The sequence below is a fragment of the Chiloscyllium plagiosum genome, chromosome 22 (genome assembly GCF_004010195.1).
Source record: "Chiloscyllium plagiosum isolate BGI_BamShark_2017 chromosome 22, ASM401019v2, whole genome shotgun sequence".
Lineage (NCBI taxonomy): Eukaryota > Metazoa > Chordata > Chondrichthyes > Orectolobiformes > Hemiscylliidae > Chiloscyllium > Chiloscyllium plagiosum.
The window spans coordinates 18,053,238-18,074,472 of NC_057731.1; the positions used below are offsets into that span (position 1 = coordinate 18,053,238).

At 39.7% G+C, this 21,235-nt stretch overlaps 1 protein-coding gene across 2 annotated transcripts in view; it reads left to right on the forward strand.

Annotated features, from left to right (window-relative positions):
* dntt (deoxynucleotidyltransferase, terminal) overlaps positions 1 to 21,235 on the forward strand; it is a 233,541-nt gene that overhangs the window by 167,933 nt on the left and 44,373 nt on the right. The window contains exon 10 of one of the 2 annotated variants that reach the window (XM_043712524.1): positions 14,320 to 14,403. In XM_043712524.1, coding sequence (XP_043568459.1) covers positions 14,320 to 14,403 — 84 coding nt within the window. The remainder of the gene's footprint in view (positions 1 to 14,319; positions 14,404 to 21,235) is intronic. The other variant, XM_043712525.1, reaches the window with a different exon arrangement.

Sequence of the window (21,235 nt, forward strand, 5' to 3'; positions counted from 1 at the left end):
CTGGTACAATGCAACATTTAAGAGGCATTTGGATGGGTATATGAATAGGAAGGGTTTGGAGGGATATGTGCCGGATGCTGGCAGGTGGGTTGGGATATCTGGTCGGCATGGACGGGTTGGACCGAAAGGTCTGTTTCCATGCTGTACATCTCCATGACTCTATGACTCTAATTGGGAGAACATAATCAGCAATGGGGATTTTTTTATTTTTTTAAAAAAACACTGATGTCAGAAACATTCCTCTAAGTGCCAAGAAGATTTTAAAACTTTGCCATGTCCACAGGCCATGAGCATCAATAGAAATCAAAGGCATCAGACCAGCAATGACAATTTTATCTTAAATGTATTTCAAGGTGAGCAAAATATGCACTGCTGGAATAACAATAAAGTAACTCCGATATAGATATTTTAAAATCCAGTTTGCTTATAAATGATAAAAATTAAGATGACTTCTGATTAATAATTGCCTATATAAAAGACAGAGACTGGGAATGACTCTAAAATATTGCTGAATAAGTAAAATTGATAGTCCTCTGCGATATTCAAACTGACAAAAGCCTTGATTAAAATATCACACAGTTGGATATTGCACAAATTAGTTAAGAAATTGCCTCTTAACTCATAGCCTTAAATGCAATAATTTTATATTTATGTTCAAAATGTACCAAGTACTTTTTGTTTTAACATTTACCCAGCAAAGCCCATGTTACACTTTTGCACAGTCAATGTCTAAAATGTGTTTGTTGGTTTCCTATAGTTGAATTACAGGGGAGTACTGGAAGGATTACAGGCTGAATATTAACTTGTTCAACCTGTGTCATGATTGCTCCTTCTATGGCCTACATATTCTAATGTGGAACTTGAATTCAATTTCTGGTTTCGAGGCAAATTTATTACCTGCTGAGTCACAGGACCTCCATGTAAAAATGTTAATAGTGAGTCATCAGCTTGTTTCATATTGTCTTCAAATTTTATTTTCATGGGACTTCAAGACCATTCAGTCTTTAAAGAAATGGAACACAATGTGATTCATATATGTGCTGTTAGGCAGCTTGGTGGTAAAATGGGTATCACCAATGAGACCTTGTGTTTTGGAAAATCCAGCCACATGGTAGAAGTTCCACAACCTCTTTTGTTGAAGTATTCAGGAACTGTTTGATACTTCAAAGAATAAACGATTGACTTATCTGGAAAATATTACCAGCATTGGTTTAAAATGAAACACAAAAGAGACACGAATGTTTAATATGTTGATGGTTTCCATTGTAATGGGCAAAACTATTTTCTGGATCTCATTATCTCGGACATTGATCAAACTCTAGTAAGTAGATTATAGGGTTGTATTCTGCTTTGTTGGTGACTAATAGAGTGTATCATTAAACTGCAAGGCATAATTTCTTTTCTTAAATCTAGTTTTGCTTGCTTGCAAATTAAGATCTTACTTAACTTTATTGTTTTTAAGTTTTACGTTTTTTTCAGGATTGGGTGGGGTTAATCAAGCTCTGTGCTGTAGAGATGGTGAGACCAGTTAAAAATAAGGAAATATCACATCTGGTTCTGCAATTGCCTAGCATCAACTTCGGAAGCTGAAACAACAATGGCAAAGACAGCTCTGTCAGACTTTGCAAAATCCTCCACATTTACATCTCTGGGCTAGTGCCAAAATTGAGAGAGCTGTCTCACTGACTCGTCAAGCATCAGATTGAAATAGTCATACTCACAGAATCATACCTGACAGACAGTGTCCCAGACACCACTCTCTCTATCCCTGGATATGTCCTGTCCCACCGGCAGGACAGATCCAGCAGAGGTGGTGGCACAGCCAGATGCAGTTAGGGAGTCCACAACATTGATCTGGACCCCATGAAGTCTCATGGCTTCAGGTCAAACATGGGCAAGGAAACCTCCTGCTAGTTTTCACGTAACGTCCTCCCTCAGCTGATGAATCAGTGCTCCTTATTGTTGAACAACTAGGAGGAAGCATTGAAGGTGCCAGGGTGCAAAATGTATTCCAGTGGGGAATTTCAATGTCCACCACCAAGAGTGGATCAGCAACTGATCAAGCTGGTCGGGTCCTAAAGGACATAATTGCTAGACTAGGTCTGCAGCAGGTGGTGAGAAAGCAAACAAAAAGAAAAACATGCTTGACCTCTTCCTTACCAATCTGCCAGCTGCAGATCCATCTGTCCATGAATTGGTAAGAGTGACCACAGCATAGTTCTTGTGGACACAAAGTCCCACCTTCATATTGAGAATATCTTTCATCATGTTGTGTGACATTATCACTGTGCTAAATGGGACAGACTTTGAACAGTCTGAAGACTGGGCATCCATGAGGTGCTGTGGGCCATCAACAGCAGCAGAACTGTACTTTAGCAGAATCTACAACCTTATAGCCCCCCACTACCATCAAGGCAAAGGATTAACCCTGGTTCAATGGAAGGTGCAGGAGGGCATGCCAGGAGCAGCCCCAAGAATACTTAAAAATTAGGTGTCAACCTGGTGAAGCCACCAAACAGGACTACCTACATGCCAAACAGCATAAGCAGCCAGTGATAGACAGAACTAAGTGATCCCACAACCAACAGGTCAGATATAAGTTCTGCAGTCCTGCCACATCCAGTCATGAATGGTGGTGAACAATTAAACAACTCACTAGAGGAGAAGGCTCCACAAATATCCCCATCCTCAATGATGAAAGGGCCAAGCAGTGCAAAAGGTAAGGCTGAAGCATTCACAGCAATCTTCAGCCAGAAGTGTTGAGTGCATGATTTATCTCTGCCTCCACCAGTGGTTCCCAACGTTACAGATACCAGTCTTCAGCAATTTAATTCACTCCAAGTGACATCAAGAAATGGATGTCAACACTGGGTACTGCAAAGACTATGGGTCGTGACAACAATAGTACTGAAGACTTGTGCTCCAGAACTTGTGACACCCCTAGGCAAGCTGTTCCAGTACAGTTAACACACTTGCATTTACCCGACAATATAGAAAATTGCTCAGGTATATCCTGCACACAAAAAGCAAGCCAAATCCAACCCGGCCAATTACCACCCCATTAATCATCTCTCGATTATCAGTAAAGTGATGGAGGGTGTCGTCAACAGGGCTGTCAAACAGCACCTGCTCAACAGTAACCTGCTCAGTGAAGCCCAGTTTAGGTTCCAACAGGACCACTCAGCTCCTGACCTCATTACAGCCTTGGTTCAAACATGGACAAAAGAGCTGAATTCCAGAGGTGAGGTGAGAGTGACAGCCCTTGACATCAAGGCTGCATTAGACTGAGTGTGGCATCAAGGAGCCCTAGCAGAACTAGAATCAGTGGTTATTGGGGGCAAACTCTCCGCTGCTTAGAGTCATATCTGATACATAGGAAGATAGTCTTAGTTGTTGAAGGTCAGTCATCTCAGCTGCAGAACATCACTGCAGGAGTTCCTCAGGATAGTGTTCTAGGCCCAACCATCTTCAGCTTCTTCATCAATGACCTTCCCTCAATCCTAATGTCAGAAGTGGGTATGTTTGTTGATGATTGCACAATGTTCATCACTAATCTCAATTCCTCAGATACTGTATCAGTCCATATTGAAATGCAACAAGATTTGGATCATATCCAGGCTTGGGCTGACACATGACAAATAATATTCATACCATGCAAATGTCAGGCAATGATCCCCACCAACAAATGGAAATCTAACCACCGCCCCCTGACATTTGGTGGTGCTACTATCACTGAATCCCTCACTATCAACATCCTGGGGGTTACCGGTGACCAGAAACTCAGCTGGACTCACTACATAAACACAGTGGCTACAAGAGCAGATCAGAGACTAGGGACAAAAGGACTGCCCTCAAAATCTGCCCACTATCTACAAGGCATAAGTCAGGAGTGTGATTGAATACTCCTCAGTTTCCTGGATGGGTCCAGCTCCAGTTCCAGCAACACTACAGAAGCTTGACACCATCCAGGACAAAGCAGCCTACTTAATTGGTATTATATCCACAAATATCTACTCCCTCCTTCACTGATGCTCAGTAGCAGCAGTGTGTACTATTTATAAGGTGCACTGCAAAAATTCACCAAAGATCCTTAGTCAGCACTTTCCAATCCTGCAATAACTTCCATCCAGAATGATGAGAGCAGCAGATATGGGGGAACACCACCGCCTGCACATTTCCCTCCAAGTCACTCACCATCCTGACATGGGAATGTATCGTCATTCCTTCACTGTCACTGGGTCAAAATCCTGGAATTCCCTTCTTAATGGCAGTTCATGTCTACCTACAGCATGTGGACTGCAGTGGTTCAAGAAGGCACCTTCATAAGGGGCAAGTAGGGACAGGCAATAAATGCTGACCTGCCTGTGACACCCACATCCCACGAAGGAATGATTTTACAAAGTCAATGAAGAGAGTCTGGAATTAATTTTGATCAGCAATATGCATCGCTTGCCATGTGGAATTATGATGTTGTGGTGATAACGAAGACCTAGCTGAAGGAAAGGCAGGACTGTATGTTAAATATTCCTGGTTACAGGGTGTTCAAAAAATCTAGGAAAGGCAGAAAGGGAAGTGGGGTGGCAGTATTGATCAACATAGCTTTGCAGGATTAGAGAAAGAGGATGGCTCCGAAGTTTCAGGGACAGAACCAATTGAGCTAGAGGTAAAGAATAAGGACAGTGCAATCACCTTGCCTTGTGTGAGCTGAAGGCACCAATTAGCAGGAAGAGCAAGTAAAGGAACAAATCTGCAAAGTAAGTATTGAAAGGTGCCAGCATTGCTGAGTAGTTATAATGGTGCAATTTTATTACCCAAATGTAGTTTGATTTGTAGTACTGTAAAGGGCAGAGAGGGGCAAACATTCTTAAATTGTGTTCAGAAGAATTTACTTTTGCAGATTGGTGTCCAGTCCAACAAGAAAGGCAATACTGATTAACCTGATCCTTGGGAGCACGGTGGTCAGGTAGAGCAAGAGTCAAGGAGGCAGTAATTGTTGGGCCAGAGGAATTAGGATGATGGGGCAAGAATAACATGGGCTGCATAGAATGGAGCAAAGGTTAGTAAGAAAGATTACAGCTGATCAATGGGCTACGTTTAAAGAAACAATGGATCAGATGAAGTTAAGATATATTCCTTCAAGAGGGTAAGGTAGGAAAAACAACTTGACAGCACGGTGGCTCAATGGTTAGCTCTGCTGCCTCACAGTACCAGAGACCTGGGTTTGATTCCAGCCTTGGGTGACTGTGTGAAGTTTGCATGTTTTCCCCGGATCTGCATAGGTTTCTGCCTGGTGCACTGGTTTCCTCCCACAGTCCAAACATAGCTGGATTGGCCATGCTAATTTCCCCATAGGGTCCAAGGATGTGCAGGCTAGTAGCCATGAGAAATGTGAGGTTATGGATCTATGGTCACTGGCTAGGTCTGGGTGGGGTGCTCTTTAGAGGGTTGGTGTGGACTTGATGGGCCAATTGGCCTCTTTCCACATTGTAGGGATGCTATGATTGATTCTATAAAATCCAGAGTGTCCTATTGAAACAGAAGGAATAAACTAAGATAAAGGAGAGAATGTATGTTTATTAGAGGTGTCAGGTAGAAAATACAACTGAGAACTGAGCCAAATATAAAATGTTCAGAAAGGAAGTAAAAAAATAAATAAAACAAGCAATGAGGGATTATAAACAAAAGACTGACAGCAAAGATAAAGGGGAATCCCAAAGCCTTTGTTACCATGTCAACAGTAAAAATGTGGCAAGAGAAGGAGTAGGGCTGATGAGGGATCTAAAAGGGGATTTCTGTATTGAGGTAAGGGGCATGGCTGAGGTCTTAAACAAATATCCTGCAGGTGTCTTTACCAAGGAGCATTCCTTACCTGGGCTATAGTGACAAAGGAGGAAACTCAGTCACTTGGTAGGGTTTGATATTTATAAGAGGTGGTATTACGTTGTTGGTATTTCGAGATGACAAGACCCCTGAACCAGACGAAGTACCTCCACATATGTTAAAGGAAGTGAGGGTTGAAATTGCAGAGACATTATTCTTAATCTTTCAGTCTTTTCTGGACATGTGGGTGGTACCAGAGTACTGGAAAATTAAAAACATTGCAGCCTTATTCAAAAGGATTGTAGGGAAAAACCCAGCAATTACCTACTAGTCAGTTTAAACTCAGCTTCGAGGAACAATAATCCAGGTTAGAATTAATAGTCACGTGGACAAATATTAATTAGAGAGAGCCAACATAGCTTTTTTCAGGGAAAGTCTTGTCTAACAAATATGCTGGATTTCTTTGAAAACATAACAGAGAGAGTTGATGATGGTAATGCAGTTGATGTGATGTACATAGGCTTCGAAAAGGTAATTGGCAGTGCTCCACAACAGACTTGTGATAAAGCTTACAGCTCATGGAATAAAAGGAACAGTTACAACTTGGATGCAAATTTGCTGAGTGATAGGAAGCAACAATCATTAATTACTATTTTTCTGGCTGAAGGTAGGTTTGTACTGGACATTCCTGGGAAATGTTGAGACCTTTTGTTTTCCCTGATTCATAGAAATGATCTACATCTTGGTATGCAAGAGGCAATTTCCAGGTTGTGGATGATACAAAATTTGGAAGCATTGTAAACTGTGAGGAGGGCTTCCAAAATATATTGATAAATTGGTGGGCGCATGGATAATCAACAGGTGGAATTCAATGTGTAGAAATGTGAAGCAATATATTTTTGTAGGAAAAACATGGGAGAGACAGTATAAAATGAAAGGTATTCCTGTAAAGATTGTGCAGGGGCCGAGCAGTCATAATGCACGAAAGGTAGGAGAACAGATGGGGAGCTCAATACAAAAGAGATTTACAAGAAAGGTTCCAGGGATGAGAAAGTTCCTTAGAAAGATAAATTGGAGCAGTTGGTACTATTTTCCTTCGAGAGAAGGATCTTTAAGTCCTTTTTCATTACACAATACTGGATCTAAAAGAGCATGCCCTCTATTGGCCCCTTAATGTACTGCTCTAGAAAACCATCTCAAATACATCCCAGAAAATCATCTTCCACAGTTTAGTACTCAGTTGTTTTACCCAGTCTATATGCAGATTGAAGGCATCCATGATAAGTCTGCTGCTGAAGCTACAAGGTTCTGTCATCTCCTCATTAATATTAGGCCACACTACCATTGCTATTTGGTTCTTTAGATCCACCCAAACAGATTCCTGCATTGTTCTTCTGTTCTGAGATTCTTTTCTATGAATGAAATGATCCTATCCCTTATTATCAGCACAACTCAGCCTCCTTTCCCTTCTTGTCTGTCCTTCTTAGACATCAAATATCCTTGAACATCCCAGTGCTGATCAACATGCAGCCATGTTTTTGTAATGGCAATTGGATCGTACCAATGCATCTCTAATTGTACCTTTAGAATTAGGGATCATGAGGAACTACTCATGCTGGGTGCATAGTCATGAACTTCAGTTAGTGGCAACTTGAATGTTGTGCTGGAAGTGGAAAGATAAAGAAGCAATGATTATGGAAAACAATGACAGTCAAAAATATTATCAATGATACACAAAAATTAGTTTGACATAAATAACAGGAAGAACCTAAAAATCCAAACCAAGCCTCAGCAAGTATTGTTCTGTAAACAACAATATGGAGGTGTCCCACTGACCTTTCTAAATTGACACACAGAAAATGAGGAACTGCAAAAGATTATTGGAAGATACATTTTTGGTGGGTTATTCTGCATAATTTTATAATTTTGAAAACTGTAATGATGCTAATACACATTGAAGCAAAACTGCAAATCAACAAATTATTGTTTATGGAGCTGGGAATGTAATGTCAAATCCACTTGAGCCAATATGCTCAAATGTGCTGGGTCTGCAGGCAGGGTGCACCATGTGTATGCACATATATCAGGGGGGAGAAGCTCTCAAAATCCAAATGAAAATAAATTTTAGTTTTTCTTTCACTAAATCTCAATATTTTCTCATTTTCAGATCACTAAGAATAGATTCACACAAAAAAACCATGTAATCTAATGCAAATTAATGCCAGAATTTAAGGTGTTTGTGTCTTGTATACTGTAGGTGTGAAATAGTGAAATCCTTTGAAAATTCAGGGCTATGAAACTGCTTTATTTTAAAGTTAAATTCCCAACGTACTGTTACAGCCACCTCTAGGATGTCAATGAAGTTTCAGCAGCAGGAGGTACATGCAGCTGTAGATCTTTCTGTAATTATGCAGAGTTTAACTTGGCTGGATGGACGTGAGAGAATCTGCTGTTTTCAGATGAACATGTCTGCATAACTTAGGCAATCAATATTAACTCTTTACATAACCACAATCACTCATGAAGAACTGTGGAAAGAAGTCTTTCATTTTAAATCTACTTTTAAAGAACCTAAGCACAAATCTGCACATATAAAATTAGTATAAGACCAAAAGATGTAGGATCAGAATTAAGTGATTCGGCCCATTGAGTCTCCTCTATCATTCAATCATGGCTCTTGTATGCCTCAAACCCATTCTCCTGCCCTCTCTCTTTAAACCTTGATGGTCCTTACTAATCAAGAACTTGTCCATCTCTGTTTTAAATACATTTGATGACTTGGCCTCTATAGCCTTCTCTAGCAATGAGTTCTACAACTTCACCACTCTCTGTCTGAAGAAATTCCTCTTCATCTCAGTTCTAAAGAGTTTTCCCTTCACTCAGAGGCTGTTGTCTTGGGTCCTAGTCTTTCCTACTGGTGGAAATGTCTTCCCCATGTACATTTTATCCAGGCCTCTCAGTTTCAACCAGATTCTCCCTTAACCTTCTAAACTCCATTGGATACAGAAACAGAGTCCTCAACTGCTCTTCATACGACAAGCTCTTCATCCTGGGGATCATTCTTGTAAACCTCCTCTGGACTCCCTCCAAGGCCAGCACATATTTCCTGAGATACGAGGTTCAAAACTACTTACAATATTTCAAATACAATCTTTCAGAGCCTTATATAGCCTCAGCAGTACATCTTTGCTCTTGTATTCTACCCCTCTTGAAATGAATGCTAACATTGCATTTGCCTTCCTAATTGACAACTGAACCTGCATGTTAGCCTTAGGAGTCCTTGATCAAGATTCTCTTAAGTGCCTTTGTGCTTCAGATTTTCAAAGCCTTTCCCCATTTAGAAAATAGTCTGTGCTTCTACTCTTCCCACCAAAGTGCATAGCCTCACATTATCCCACACTGTATTGTACTTCTTTCCTCCCTCTCCTAGCCTGTCCAAGTCCTTCCGCAGCCTTCCCGTTTCCTTAACACTTCCTGTCCCTCCTCCTATCTTTGTATCATCTACAAACTTAGCAAAAATGCCCTTAGTTCTTTCATCTAGGTCATTAATGTATAACGTGAATGGTTTTGGTCCCAACACTGACACCTGCAGAACTCCATTAGTCTCCAACTGCCATTTTGAAAAAGAGCACTTTTATCCCCATTCCCTGCTCCCTCCAGTTTATCCATCCAGTACCTTGTCCTTAAACCCATGGGTTCTAATCTTATTTAACAGCCTCCTGTGTGGCACCTTGCCAAAGGCCTTTGGGAAATCCAAATAGATTACATTCACTGCCTCTCTTTTGGATAATTTATCTGTTATCTTTTCAATAAGATTCTAGCAGATTTGTTAGGCATGACAAAGCCATGCTGACTCAGCCCTATTTCACCATGCACTTCCAAGTATCAGCTATCTCACTCTTAATTATGGATTCTACAATCTTACAATCACCAAGGCCAGGCTAACTAGCCTATAATTTCCTGTCTTCTGCTTCCCTCCCTTCTTAAACAAGGGTACTGCATTCACTATTTTCCAGTCCTCTGGAGCCCTCTCTGACTCTAGTGATTACTGAAAGATCATCACCAGTGCCTCTACAACCTTCTTAGCTACCTCCTTCAGAGCTGTGGGGTGCAGTCCATCCAGTCTGGGTGATTTGTCCACCTTCAGACCTTTCAGTTTTCCTAGCATCTTCTACTTAGTGGCAGTCATCACACTCAGCTCTGCCCTCTGATACTTTTGAGTCTGAGATGTACTTCTGTCAGACTTTATATGCTTCATGTTCCACTGTACTGAGAATGCATCAGCAGAATTAAATAGGCAACATTCAATAAAGGCTTACCAAGTGATAAACCATGAAGACATTGTACAGAATTTTACCAGTCCCTGTTGGCAGGGATGGGATGCCAAAATCCCCTTGATGAATTTCCCATTACCCTCACACTAGCCCCAATCTGTTTGTAATGTCATTTGCCCTCACCCCAATTGAGGCCTGTAATTGGGCAATTAATGACCACTTAAGGGCCACACCTTACCTGATTAGTTAGTTTGGGAGGAGTTCAGGAGGAGGGTAGATGGCCAAAGGGTTGCCTTGTCAAGACTTGTGCTGTCAGGGTGGGGCCCATCTCCTTCAGTGGGTTTCTTTCCCAAAAGGTCAGTCTCTCACATCCCCTCCCAGCCTACTGACCTTTCCATGAAGACCCATCTCACTGTGCCTCACCTCTCTAACCAGTTAAGAATCCTTGAATTATTACATGTCTTTATTAAAGTGGGGAGATATTACTGACTCAGGTGGAGGGACACAAAAGTCCTGTCTTCTAAAAAATCTTCACCCAGATTTTCCACATCAAATGCACAGTTGATGTTAACATTAGATTTCTACCTCTTGTGGTTAATCAGTTATGAACTTTTTGACTGAAGCAAATATTTGTCAAGTAATTCCTTGGAACTGCTCCCACTCCACTGGTGTCACATGTAGTCAGGAATTCTAATGTATCAATGGCAAGGCAACATGTGCAAAGCAAAAGCAGGATTGGAGTGGTGCTGGAAAAACACAGCAGGTCAGGCAGCATCCGAGGAGCAGGAACATCGACGTTTTGGGCAAAAGGATGAAGGGCTTTTGCCCAAAATACTGATTTTCCTGCTCCTCAGATGCTGCCTGACCTGCTGTGCTTTTCCAACACCACTGTAATCTTGACTCTAATCTCCAGCATCTGCAGTACCCACTTTTGCCACAGCAAAAGCAAGTCTCAGGAACTGCTTAGCCACCATTCTTGCATAATAAAAAGATGCTATAAGGAGTGTCGTTGCATTAATATATATTCAGGGACACTGCCTGATTGGGGATGCTCCTTTTAAGACATTAAAGTTAAGTCCTCTCTTCTTTCCCTTTTGATCATGAATATCCCTTGGTACTGGATCCCAACATTGGATTTCTCCCTGACTCACTGCCAATATCCATTCCACAACCAACATTTCTCAAACATACTATTTTGCCATGATCACGTTTTTTTGTTTTGGGAGCTTACTGTGCACACTTCAGCTGACTTCTCTCCTACATTTCAGGACTGTGTTTCATATGTTCTTCATCAACTGTAAAGTGCTTTGAGGTGCTCTGAAGCCATGAATAGTATATTATAAACGCTAATTCTTCATTCTAACATTCAACTAACAGAGCAAAAGATATCAAGGGAAATGCAATTATACTTCCCTTATTTTCTTTTCTTTATTATGATTCTATGCAAGTGATGCAGTCTGGCCAAATGATGCAATTGATGCAGTCTGGCCAAACATTGCTCAATCCATTGACTTCTTGAAGGTAAATATCTATGCTCCATCTACTAGAAGAGGCCAAGTCAAACTATTAATTCTGTATAACATTGTAACTACAGCAGTTCTACAAAAGTTGATAAAATTTAAACAAAATTAATACCAGTGTAAAATAACTTCCTTTGCTTTTTGGCATCTGTCTAAATGGTCTATACAATGGCAGCATATGCACATGTGAATGCTCATCAATGCACGATGCTTTTATTCTGGCATTTGTATTCCAAGGATCAAATATGGATTTAATCATGGTTTGCTGAACCAGGGTTACTGGAGCATTTCTTTGCAAAAATTAAATTGGTTACCTGCCCATTGTAGCCCAAACCAAATTTTCAAGACTTTTTGATATTTGTCTAAGCACTAGCATTAATTTAATGAGGCATCTGTTCTTGTTCCAGTTGTGTTTTGTTGCACATTGTTTTTATATTATCTTATCTATAACATCTGCAGTAGTTTGAAATTATAATTGCAGCAGAGGTTTTAAAAGATGCACCTTCTGCTTGTTCCAGGAATTTAATTCAAAAGAAATCATAAAACTAAAACTGCCAAAACTGTTCTTTAAGAATCTGAGCTAGTTGCAACTGAGTTAACAGTGAATAATATTCAACAATATCCTTAATCTATCACTAAATGTATTTAAGGTGCTATTTGTTTCCAAGTGACAACAAACTCTGAAATCTCATCTGGTCTGAATGCTTAAAGATTGTTGCAGAATCTCTACTATTCAGTGGACACATTAAGCCATTAATTTTAAACATGTTTCGGATGTCACGGGCAGAAGTTATGTATTTTCTCATTTCTAGTGATCAATGAGTTTTGCATATGAGGCCTGAGTGTCGACTCACCTTCAGTGTGTCCCAATTTAAATGATGTCAATAGTAAGTTTATTTTGATTGGTTTGAAATAAAGAAGTTCTTTTAATACCCCATACTTGCCCTTGAAGTTTATAAATGTGACATCTAACTCATTTGCCTGACACAATTATTCACACAAAAACTGGATGCAGATAGAGAAAAAAGGACACTGCAATTACAGAGCATAATTGCCTCTGTTTTTCATTTGTGACAGGCCTGTAGTTCCTTAGATAAGTGTATGTTTTAGCTAGGGTGACATTTTTGTAATGTAAAGGATTCTCAGTAAGCTGCAAGGCCTCCTCTAGTCAAATTTCAAGTAAATTTAGTTCTCAGTTGAGCTTGAAATTGTAATACGCTGGGAAGAATTTTCTCCCACTTTCAGGATATTGCTGTTTGTTATCTTGGTTGATTAAGTGACTTGCAGCAGGTTCAATGTATTTGTAATGAACTCTGTTGGATCTCCTATCACTAAACAGCTTCTTCCTATATTTTAAAAGTGAACAGAAAGCATGTCTCTTTCATATTGCATTCTTTCATATTGATGATAACATTCAACTCTTTTATGGTATGATCGCATAAACTGATAGGGTGGTAATTGGCCTGATTGGATGTGTCCTGTTGTTTCTGTGTGTGTAGGATGTACCTTGGCAATTTTGCACAGTGCTGGATAGATACTGGTACTGTAGTTGTATTGGAATAGCTTGGCTTGGGGCATAGTCAGTTCTGGAGCATAAGTCTTCAATACAGTTGCCAGAAAGTTGTCAATTGCAGTATTGAATGCCTTCAGCCGTTTCTCAAAAAACATGTGAAATGAATCAAATTAGCTGAAGACTGACATCTGTGATGCTGATTGGATTTGTAGGAGCCTGAGATGAATCACCAACCCGGCACTTCTTGCTGAAGATTGTTGCAAACGTTTTGGCCTTTTCCCCATCATTGAGGATTGGGCTATTTGTGAGTGTCGTGTTCCAGCAAGTTGTTTAATTGCTCACCACAATTCATAACTATGTATGGTAGGTCTGCAGAGCTTAGATCTGGCTTGTTGGTTGGTGTTAGATGCATAGAGTGATACAGCACGGAAACAACCCTTCAGTTCAACTAATCTATGCCAACCAGATTATCTTAAACTAAACTAGTCCCATTTGTCTGCATTTGGTCCATATCCCTCTAAACTTCCCTTGTTCACGTGCCTATCTAAATGTCTTTGAAATATTGTAACTGTTACTGCCTCGATCACTTCCTTTGACAACTCACTCCTTACACAGTTTGTGGAAAAGTTTCCCCTTAGGTCCTTTTTAAATCTTTCCCTTCCACCTTAAACCTGTGCCCTCTAGTTTAGTTTTGGACTCCCCTACCTTTGGAAAAAGACCTTGGCCTTTCATCTTTATCTATGAGCCTCATGATTTATAAACCTCTCTAAGGTCACCTTGTTGTTTGACCTGCAAGCAGTCCTGTGCTGTTGCTTTAGCAGATGACACCTCATTTTACTAATGTCTGACTCTGCTCCTGACTTGTCCCCCTGCACCTAAACCAGGATTGATCCCTTGTCTTGGTGGTAATGGTGGAGGATATGCTGGGCCTTGAGGTTACAGATTGTGTTGGAGTAAAATTCTGCTAATGATGACTCACGGTACCTCATGGATGCCCAGTCTTGAGTTGCTAGGTCTGTTTGAAATCTATCCCATTGTGCACAATGATACTGCTGCACAACATGATGGAGATTTTTGCTGGTGAATTATCATGTTCATAAGGCCAACTTTTCTGTTACTGACTTTGCAAGCTTCGGTATTGAACATTTAATGTGTTGTAATAGATTTTGTTCCTATTTCATTATTTATTTAGCAGTTTGAACGTGACTTAAGAAGATACACCAATTATGAGAAAAACATGATGCTGGACAACCATGGTCTATATGACAAAGTGAAGGTACTACTGAACTACAGATTACATTGTTAATTGACTTAAACATGTTGTACACGGCTCAAGCTAAATTATAATTGTGTGTAATCTAGACCATTTGACAATTTGTCTGTATTTGTCTCACCTTTGCTATCTTTCACAAAGTGTAACTCAGCTGTTATTCTGGATGAATGATATTCACGGTAGGTGCTTAAAATTCATGTACAACCTGTTGAATGTATTCAGATTTATAAAACAGCAAAGTAACTTCAAAAGGTGTGATATAAAATGTTTGTGAACACTCCCAAAAAAATCAAGAACTTTGTTTTCTTAATCAATTCGCGGGAACAAGTCATGTGACCACTGAGTTATGCATTGTCGGGATGAGATCAGCCATGATCGTATCAAATAGTGGAACAGGCTTGAGGCTGAATTAAGTTGATTAGGCTGAATTGCCTAATCCTGCTGCAAGTTCTTGTTATAAACAATGGGGTAGATTTTAACTTGTGCTGGATTTAAACTGTCCTGGTGCAGTAATGACTTCTGTCACATCCTGCGTCTGAATAAAGGCTCAGCAATTGTCAGGTTAGGACTGTATGAACATGCTGTTGTAAGTCAGAATAATTGATGAAAACTGCCAGTCAGTGGAAAATCAGACATGTCTTGCCTGCCCATTATGATTCGTGTAAGTGTGGGAAATGGAATACTGCGGAATCTTACAGTAGACAGTGGCGATGGATGTTGTATTCCCAAAAGCCAGTTGGTGAACTATTGAACTTTAATATCATTTAACAGAGTTATGCATTACAAATGTATACCTTCTGAAACAACAGCCACAGTTTTAGTCTGTGTTCATACAAAATAAATTAATCCTTAGTTAACACCTACAGCTTGCATTAAAGTAAACACAATTCAGATACACTTAACTGATTTCCTTCTTTCACTTGAAATAAAAATATGAAGTGAATATTTGCAACAAATAAATTAATTTTACAGATTTTCTTTCTCTCAACATTGTTCAAAGCTAGCAAGGTGGAATTCATAACCTTTTCTCATCCATAATGTATGCATAGAGTACATTAGCTCACATTAAGTGATTACCTAAATTACATGGAATGGGTGTACTATCTTCAGTGCACCCATTGTATAGAATTTCATTTTATATTTGATAAACATAATTGTTTAATTATTGCCTCCAAAAGAGCCATGGCAGAAACTTGCTGTGATGACCTAGTACAAATAAGTAGGGAGTGACATTCTCTAAATAAGATTACAACAAAATAAAGAACTGCAGATGTTAGAGATTTGAAACAAAAACAGAAATTGCTGGAGAAACTCAGCAAGTCTGACAATATCTATGGAAAGAAAACAGAGTTAACTTTTCAAATGCAGCTCTCTAACACTTTAGCTTGGCAACATTTGGAGTATTGTATGCGTTTCAGGTCGCCACACTATAGGAAGGATATGGAGTCTTTGGAAAGGGTGAAAAAGAGGTTTACCAGAATGTCACCTGGATTGGGATGTACTAGCTGTAAGAAGAGAAGGGACAAACTTAGATTGTTTTCACTAGAGTATTGAGGGCTGAGGCATGACCTGATACGAGTATATAAAATTATGACAAGCATTAACAGGTTGGATAGTTAGAATACTTTTCCCAAGGTGGAAATATCAAATACCAGGGGGCATAGTTTTCAGTGAGAGTGGGATGATTTAATGTGTAAGGCAAGTGTTTTAAGCAAGGGATGGTAGGTGCCTGGAACATTCTGCCTGGGGAAGTTGTAGAAGCAGATACGATAGTAATGTTTAAGAGGAATTCAGACAGACCCATGACCAGGCAGGGAATAGAGGGATATGGACCATGTGCAGGGAGATGGATTAATTTGGAATGGCATAATGGCTGGCAGAGAGATGGTGAGCTGAAGGGCCTGTTCTTGTACTGTATAGTCGATGTTCTGTATTCTATTTTCTCAGCGACATGGTCTATTAGTAGTGGATTCGAATGAGATATCTGCCAATGTAATGAGCATCTTATTGCATCTTTATATTTTTGACAAGCAGCATGGTGAACTTCTGACCAGGCAGCAGTGAGCTGCTTATTGAGGAGGACTATTGCTTAATCACCCTGTTGGTGGCACATCTCAGCTCATTGATATTAGCTTTTGATTTTACATAATGCACCAAGCAAGTTAGACCTCGAGAAAACGTGAGTTGGAAGTCAGAACAGGTACCCGGCAAATACACTTGTTCTGAAGGACCACGATATTGGACTGGGTGGCAATATCTCAGACATACTCCATTGGCTCTTGTCACACACATCTCACATTAACGAATATTAACAACCAACATAACACTAAAAACCCTCATGGCACATATCTTATCCACTTACAGAATTCTTCTGCACTTCAATAATTCAACTTGAGTTGCAGTGACTGAGTGTAATGCTGCCGCAAGGGCACTACACTCAGGGACATGCCCCCAACTCCTGGAGTGGCCAAGGCTGCACCTGAGGGCTCTTTGCTCGTGTCATAGTGCTCACTCACTGTAAGCGTAGCTGGATATTCGCAGCATTCTGCCTTGTGTTGCCTTGCCTCGCTATTATGTACTTGCCCCCTGTAGCCAGAGCTTAACCACCCTGTCTACATGTGACTATTTAATAGGAACTCTGCATTGTCTTAATATTGAAATAGTTTTTTTAAATTTCTAAATTACTTCTAAATATGTGAGGCAGTAATTATCTTAACAGCATCACGTATCTACATTGCACACTCCTCCCCCCTTGGGTAATATATTGTGAATTCTGGGATAAATTTCTTATTCTTCACTTGTCTTCACAGTTGTGCCAGGTTTGAATCTTTCTGAAAAATATCAACTGCCTCCTCTACCCTTTCTGCACTCTCTGCTCCAGTCTCATTTATTTTCTGGCACTACATCATGCACAAAAATAAGAAATATATTCCACTCAGTTTCTCTGTAGTGTGACATAATGCATCTCATAAATGTTCTCTTTCCCCCATTTTTCGGGTATACTTTCTTATCCACTTCATCATCCATGGATTTAAGTTGTATTAAGAATGGACATACGTGATCTTATTGAGGATTTTCTGAAAGCTTAAGAAAACCTGTGAAATTCCTCTCTTTGCTTCTGATCATCTGAATGAGGATACTTGTCGTACCAATTCTCCCTTTTATCTTAGTGCTGATGATGCTTATTTTTTATGGTTTTACTTAGGGTTTCTATTGACAACAGCATTTGTGGAGACCTAAAATGAGTTACTTTTTCAGGTGCCTGGACATCTATCAGAACTGAGAAACATTAGAAATGTAACAAGTTTCAAGCCAATAAATGTGAAAAGATGGGCTTGTTGTAGATAAATAAAAGTGAAGGTGAAGCCTGTGTGAGGGCAGAAGGCAGAATTGATCAAATGGCAACGGATTGGTGGAGGACAAAGGGAGTTTGTAATTGAGACTAATGGAGAAACAAATAATCTGTTGAGAGGAGGTGTGAATGGCAAAATCATGAACAGCTGTCATCCAAAGAGGGAAAAAAGATGAATAAGCAGGAAGTTGTGAAACAAAATGGGACTAAAGATTACAGTCTGTAATTGTTCAACTCAATGTTGAATCCAGAAAGTTGTTAATTAACTTTAAAACGGAGGTGTTGTTCTTCACTGGCACAACTGAGACAGAGATGTCTGAGTGAGAGTGGGAGGACAAGTAAAATGTACTAATTCTGGGATTTGGTTGCAGACTGAATGAAGATGTTCTGTGAGACAGTCACCTAATCTGCAATTGATTTCCCCAGGAGGAGAAAGGCACATTGTGAGCAGTAATTACAGTATAATAAATACTGAAAGAAGGATAAACAAATCCCTATTTCATCTGGAAGGTATGGTTTAGACTATGCAGATTAGATGAAGATGTGCTTGGTGCTGGTGTCACTTTGGAGCTGTTGCAACCTGATCTGTTGCATGTGGAGGGTGCTTGGGTGGAAGTTGAGGACACCGGATGCCCTATTATGGTTCTGGAAGCATGACCACGGTACAGAGGAGAGATTTGGGAAACAGCATTGACAATGTTGAGCACCCTGCCAACCATTACTTAGTTGATGAGAGAGGAAAATGTGGAACTGGATTTTTCCATTTACTGTTAAAGTATAGCGGGGAGTGCTTTTATGGGATCTGCTCTGCTACAGCCCAGAGTTAATTTTCACATGCAATCTCTTTTTTATTTTAATCTTCTATGCAGCCAAGGTGTTGAGCACATATCTCACAAAATTGCTTTGACACAGAGGTGGAAGTCTTCACCACTGGTGAGATTGCTGGCTTTAGATGCCTCTGGCACTACATTTAAAACCCAGCTGCCTACCATTCTGTGCAATGCAACCCAAGATTTACATCTCAAACAGAGGTGCTAGACCGTAAATTAGGAAAGATGTTGCAGAGGAGAGGCAACCTAGCTCCCTGCTGCCAACACAGATACCTAGAGGGCCGGGTGGACAGAATGATGGATTCCTACTGATTGCATGTTGCTCTCAGCTTGGCTACAAATGCAGCACATCTCTATCAAGTCTCCAGTACTATTGCCAGGATGTTGCCAGAGCACAGAGTCCTTGCATTATCCTGAGCCTTCATTCATATATTGATATTATTTTCAGTGAACCCAAGTGGCTAAAGATTAGCATCTAGGATACTGGGAACCTCAGGATCACCAATTTGGTATTTCTGGTTAAAGATGGTTGCACTGTCTTTTGCCAGGTTTATGTCTTTCATGTCTGTCTTTATATGTAATTACATATAGTTGACATTTGGCAAAGAAATGTGTAGAATCAACCTGATCTTCATTGGAAATAGTTAAATTAATGTTCACTTAGATAATTACCTCAAAATTACCTCAAAATTTTCCTCAAAATGTAAATTATTTATTAAGTTTTGCATGATTGTGCATTGTTGAAAACTTGGATCTGCCATAGAAAGTATGAGTGAGGACTAAATGAGGAGAAGAGTAGTATGGAAGTTGGGGTAGTTTATATGTTTCAGATTTTAAAATTTTTTGTTAAATTTGAATTCAAATGCTGCAACTCTAAATTCAATTATCAGTCAAATGTTTGTGTAAGGCTGTGTGTTTGCCCAGGTAAGGTAATACTGATTTTTGATGATGATAAAGGTATACTGAACCAAATATCAGTAATCTTCTGTGTTGATTTGAAATATTTTTAATCCCAACCACCCAAGTTGTTTGAAGTATAACATGCTTAATTAGAGGGAGGAGTGGTGGAAACCATTAGTAAGGACAATGTACAGAACTAAGAGCATAACATTCTTAGAACAATTATAAGAAAGTTCTTTGTTTCAACATAAAAATATTCAAACAATTAGAGAACTTGCTGTGGAAATTGTGCCTGAGTTTAGGAATCAATCTGAATTTAGGGGTGATTTATAACTTCACCTTTATTAGATTCGTTCTGTGCTGTCTCTCATTATCCAGGATAGTTTTGTCAGGGAGTCAGAACTGATGCCTTGAGAGACTTTTTGAATTTTATGCTACATTAACTTGCCAACAAAAGAGTGAAGGACAGTGAAGCCAAAAGTGACTGTGACATCATATACTTAAATTTTGTTGCAATTATTTCATGTTTGAAATTCTAGCTATATGATACATTGCATCTTACAATGAATACCCTACTGAGAAACAACTGTGCGTGAGATGCAATGACAGCTGAAACGTTGTTAGAAGGCTACCTTTAGTAAATATGGGACACATCGACTGGCAGTATTTTGTAGCATGAAATTCTGGGACTTCTGCCTGGGACTTATTAGTGTTTGGTAATTGTCATGATGAATGCCATTTTCTCTCAATCTCTCCCACGTCTTGTAGAGACAGTAGACTGCACCTAACCAAGCTACTTCCTCTTTTTAGAAATGATGTACCATCAGAGGAGGACAAAGAAAGTTTTCACAGGCAAACAGATGTTGATTGGGTGCACTTAAGGAAATAAATTCTTCCAACTAACAATGGGATAAAAGATTCTGGGTATTACCTGGGTCGGTTTGTAAATGAGCATGGCTTCCTCTTGTTGGGTAACAGTTTTGGGTAAGACAATAAGACATAGAAGTCAAAGTAGGCCATTCAACCCATTAAATCTGTCCCATCAGACTTGCTGATCATGCCTTATCTGACAATCCTCAACTCCACTTTGTTGCCTTTCCCCAAAATCCTAGAATCCCTTACTGATTAAAAATCTGTCTTTCTCAGGCATGAATATACTTAATGACCTCACCTCAACAGCCCATTATATAAAGAATACAACAGATTATCAGGAAGAAGTAAAATTCTTATCATCTATGTCTTAAATGTGTGACCTCTTATTCTGAGATTATGCCCTCTGTTCCTTTGCTCTCCCATAGGGGAAACAATCTCTCCACATATACCTTATCAAGTCCCCCTAGACTCTTGTATATTTCAATAAGATTATCTCCCAAACTTCTATATTGCAGTGAGTATAGGTCCAATTTACTTAACCTCTCCTTATAAAACAATCATTCTATATAGCTTGTCAACCTCATGATATCAGCTCTTCTCTGGGCTACCTCCAATGCCAGTGTATATTTCCTTCGATAAGAGACCTAAAATTGTTCACAGTATTCCAGCTATGGGCTAACTAGTGTGTTGAATGGTTTTAGCAAACCTTTCCTACTTTTAATATTCCATTCCTTTTGGAATAAAGGCCAACATTTCATTTGTGTGCCCATGTCCGCTGAACTTCGATACAAACTTTTTGCGATTCATGGACAAGAACTCCCAAATCCCTTTGTATTGTAGCTTCCTGCACTGTAGCAGAGTTATGGGAACAAAAGTAGTA